Source organism: Calonectris borealis, chromosome 2 (genome assembly GCF_964195595.1).
Source record: "Calonectris borealis chromosome 2, bCalBor7.hap1.2, whole genome shotgun sequence".
In the NCBI taxonomy this organism is placed as follows: domain Eukaryota; kingdom Metazoa; phylum Chordata; class Aves; order Procellariiformes; family Procellariidae; genus Calonectris; species Calonectris borealis.
The window spans coordinates 22,474,699-22,478,297 of NC_134313.1; the positions used below are offsets into that span (position 1 = coordinate 22,474,699).

Here is a 3,599-nt window from a genome sequence, read left to right on the forward strand (position 1 = left end):
CAGGCTCGGCATGGGTCTGTTCACACGCGTTAGACGCAGAAAGTTGCTCAGTGGCACGGTATTCGCAAGCTGTTTTATGCTGCTCTCCCGGCGTTACTTCAACTTGAAAAAACATGAGTGATCCCACTCCGAAACTCGGAGGAATAGTTTGAAGAGACTACGGGGAGGCAGCAAGAGCTCCAAAGGAGCAAAACACGAGACAGTGAGGAGCCTGCTCACCCCGCATCGGAGCAGCTCCTGGCTTTCGCTCTTGTCCCCTTTCTCTCTCTCCATCCTCAGCCTCTCTGGCAAAGTTTCATCATTCGGTCCGTACTCTGGACCCCCCTACTGCTCCCCACAGCCACCTCTCTCGCGTATCCCAAGAACGAGGTAAATAAAAGTCTGTTAGAGGGAGCCCCCCTCAGGAAACTTACGTTTGATCTGCCTGGGTTTGCTCTGTTTCCTTCGGGACATGCTGCTCGGCTGCCGCTCCTGCCTTGCTCCAGGTACAGGAGTGGAGCTGGGAGGGGACGGGGGTGGAGGGAGGGTGACAGATCAATAGATGGGGTTCATTGAGGAGCCGGTGGCCACCTTGAGATGCAAAGTCAAATGACAGAAAAATAGGGAGAAAGAGTGTGTGCGTGTTTGACGGAGGAAGAGGGGAAGAGAAACGGAGATCGGGGTGGGTGAGACGGAGAGCGAGAATGAGGGGAGAGAAGCAGAAAGAACGGAGGGAGGGAGCAGGGGAAGGAGCGAGGGAGGGAGGGAGGGAGGGAGAGAGAGAGGAGGAAGGAAGGGAGGGGGGAGAGGGAGGGAGGGGAGAGCTTGGCTCTTCGCTCTCTCTCTCCCTCTCTCGCCCGCTCTCTGCCGTTGCCGTGCCGCCTCCGCTCCCCACGCCGCGCTCCGCTCCGACTGACAGGCGGCGGGAGGTGGTGGCGAGGGAGGGGGCGAGGGAGGGGCTTTCCGGAACGGGGGGGCGGAAAGAGGGGGGCGTTTGTCCGTCAGGCTTGACGGGCAGTGGCTGCTACCAGAGACAAGTCCGCATGCAAATCGCCTCCTGCCTGCGGGGCGCGGGGTGCTGAGGCGGGAGGCTTCAATTGTCCCGGCTCTGTCAGGGCTTCTGGTGGCGGAGAGAGCTGCAACTTTCCTCAAAGAGGCACGGCAGGAGAATGGGCGAAGAAACTCCGTGACAGTCAGGCAGCCGGCACGAGTTCTCCCGCCCCGCAGAGGGACTTCGCCGGGGTGTCCTGGCAGAGCCGGGGGCCTCAACGCTACACCGCGCTGGTTCGGCCTCAGCGCTGCCTGTGGGAAGAACAACGCTTCCTCCCGGGCTGGCCCCTAGGCCGGGAGAGTCCGAGGCTGGGCGGTGAGGGCAGAGTTTGCCTCTGGAGCGTTGTCTGGGGGGAGGGGTCCGCCAGCACAGGAGAGTGGGATCCCGGCTTCGCCTCACAGGTGTCGCCACGGGCGAGTGCTGAGGCGGGGGCGCGCGGCCCGCCACCCGCGCGAGGCGGCCGTTAACGTCCGCAGGGCACGCGCTAGGGCAGGGCCGGCCTCCGCGCGCGGGCCGCGCTCTGCCGGGCGGCGGCGGGAGGAGCTGGAGGCGGCGCGGTACGCCGCGGGGTCCGCGGGCGCTGCCTTAGCGAACGCGCGCCCCAGCCGCGGTTGTCCGACCGCTAGCGCCAGTCTAGGGTAGCTTGTGGGTCCCGGGGAGTACTGGCCGTGTGGTCATCGCTGCTTGCCCGCGTGATTGATCTTTCTTTTGACTTCTAGATGAGGGAGAAGGATGAGCCGACTAACCACCTCGACTTTAATTAGTTTTGCCCTTCTGAATAGCGATAATAGAGAAATTTTGTTTCTTGCACAGTAGAAACCAACATCTGACGCTTCTGTTACTGATACCAGTTAAGTGTTTTGACAAAGCTAAACCATTAGCAATGCTCATGTTTACAGTCTCTGTCTCTAGGACAAAATTTCTCTTGAACATTCTGTTTTACTGACCTAAATCATCTAATTTACGTATACAGTTGTAATGACCGGTTATGAACAGACCATGCTTTCTATACCTCATTGTATTGCTTAGCATTGCACACGCGTTACCAGATTCTCAGTGTTGTCAAACATTAACTTTGCAAAAATCATGAAAAAAAACCAACCACACAAACAAAAAAATATCAGCCTGATTTCACTGATGCCAAGTAAGGACACTTGGTACTGAAACATCTTTATCACCGTGCTCCCAGAAATTTCAGATCTGACACATGGATGTACTATAACATTAAGTGTTCTTACAGCTTCCCTAGTAGGAATTAAATGATTTATGTCCAGGTAACCTATTAAGCATTTCTTTAACTCTTACCTCTGTGGTCCAAATACTCGCAACAGAAACAGTTTTCAGCTTGACTTTTCTTAAAACTTTCAGTGATTATTTATTTGGCCACTATTGCAAAAGTCTTCATATAAGCAGCAGAAATTCTAATACGGCACGGCACTAAAATTTTCCATCATACTGTGTTAGAAAATAATTTTCATAAATGATGAATGAATTAGCAAAAAAACTTTTTTTATTGACGAAGAGAACATGATGGAAACTCTGAACTGTATTAAACATTTGTTGTTCAGGTACTTTAAAGAATCTGAGTAAATAATAAATGGTTTCCATTTAGCTGAAATAATTGTGGTGTGCCAAATTTATATTTCAATTTCTTTCCTTGAGGTGTAGGCTCATAGTTAAGTACCGATGTAATAGTGGTAGTGTTTTCAAGAAGGTGTTCTGTGGCAATAGACAAACATGATAAGAGTCCACCAGATGAAATGCTCTGCTACGGCTTTGTTGCAGAATTAGGCTCAAATGGGGTCTTGAATGGATACCTGTCTTTCAAATTGAAGTTAATATTTGATCTTTACCCATTCTCACCGTATTAAATTTCAGTCAAGTCCCCTAATCAGAATTAGCAATGTCGTCTTTTCCTTCGTAGAGGTTGACCGTTCTTTTCTGTTTCTATTTTGTTACCTGCCTCCCACACAGTGTTTTCAGTCTAAACAGGTAATTTGACAGATACCACCTTTAAACCTACTGCTGATTAAATGTAAAAGAACGGAGTTGAGTAACCTGTTTGCAACATTTGGACAATATACAAACTGCAACTTAAAAATTAATATACTTTACGTGGTATAAAACAGTTATAAATAAGTGATAAACAGCAATACAAAATGAAGCAGTGCTAGAGTCTGTATCACAAGTAAGTGTTTATTCTTACATACTGTTTAGGGTAAATTACATAAGAGCATCATTATTATGCTGACTCTTGCTTTCGTAAATATTTAAGCAGCAATGTAAGTTGAGTTACATATTTTGTCTATTCTGGGGCATTAAGGCCATATTCTACTTTGTCAGCTCAAAAGAGGACATATAAAGATGTATCATTTCTTTGACTATTCAGAGAGATATGTTTGATCACTAAAGGATTATTACACTTAGTCATTTCAGTGTATTTCAGTGTATTTTGGACTTGTTTACCTAAAGGTTAAAAAGTTGTTTATGAAATTCCAAAAAGAAACATACATATGCCTGCTGTTTTAAAATGTAATTAATGGTCTAAGTTAATGAATTATTTTCCCTA

General features: G+C 48.5%; 1 protein-coding gene across 2 annotated transcripts in view; it reads right to left on the bottom strand.

Annotated features, from left to right (window-relative positions):
- Positions 1-889, bottom strand: part of ZFPM2 (zinc finger protein, FOG family member 2) — a 323,396-nt gene extending 322,507 nt beyond the window's left edge. For both annotated transcript variants that reach the window (XM_075141292.1, XM_075141291.1), the window contains exon 1: positions 414-889. In XM_075141292.1, the coding sequence (XP_074997393.1) occupies positions 414-453 (40 nt within the window). In that variant the 5' untranslated portion in view covers positions 454-889. The remainder of the gene's footprint in view (positions 1-413) is intronic.
- Positions 890-3,599: the final 2,710 nt, after the last annotated feature.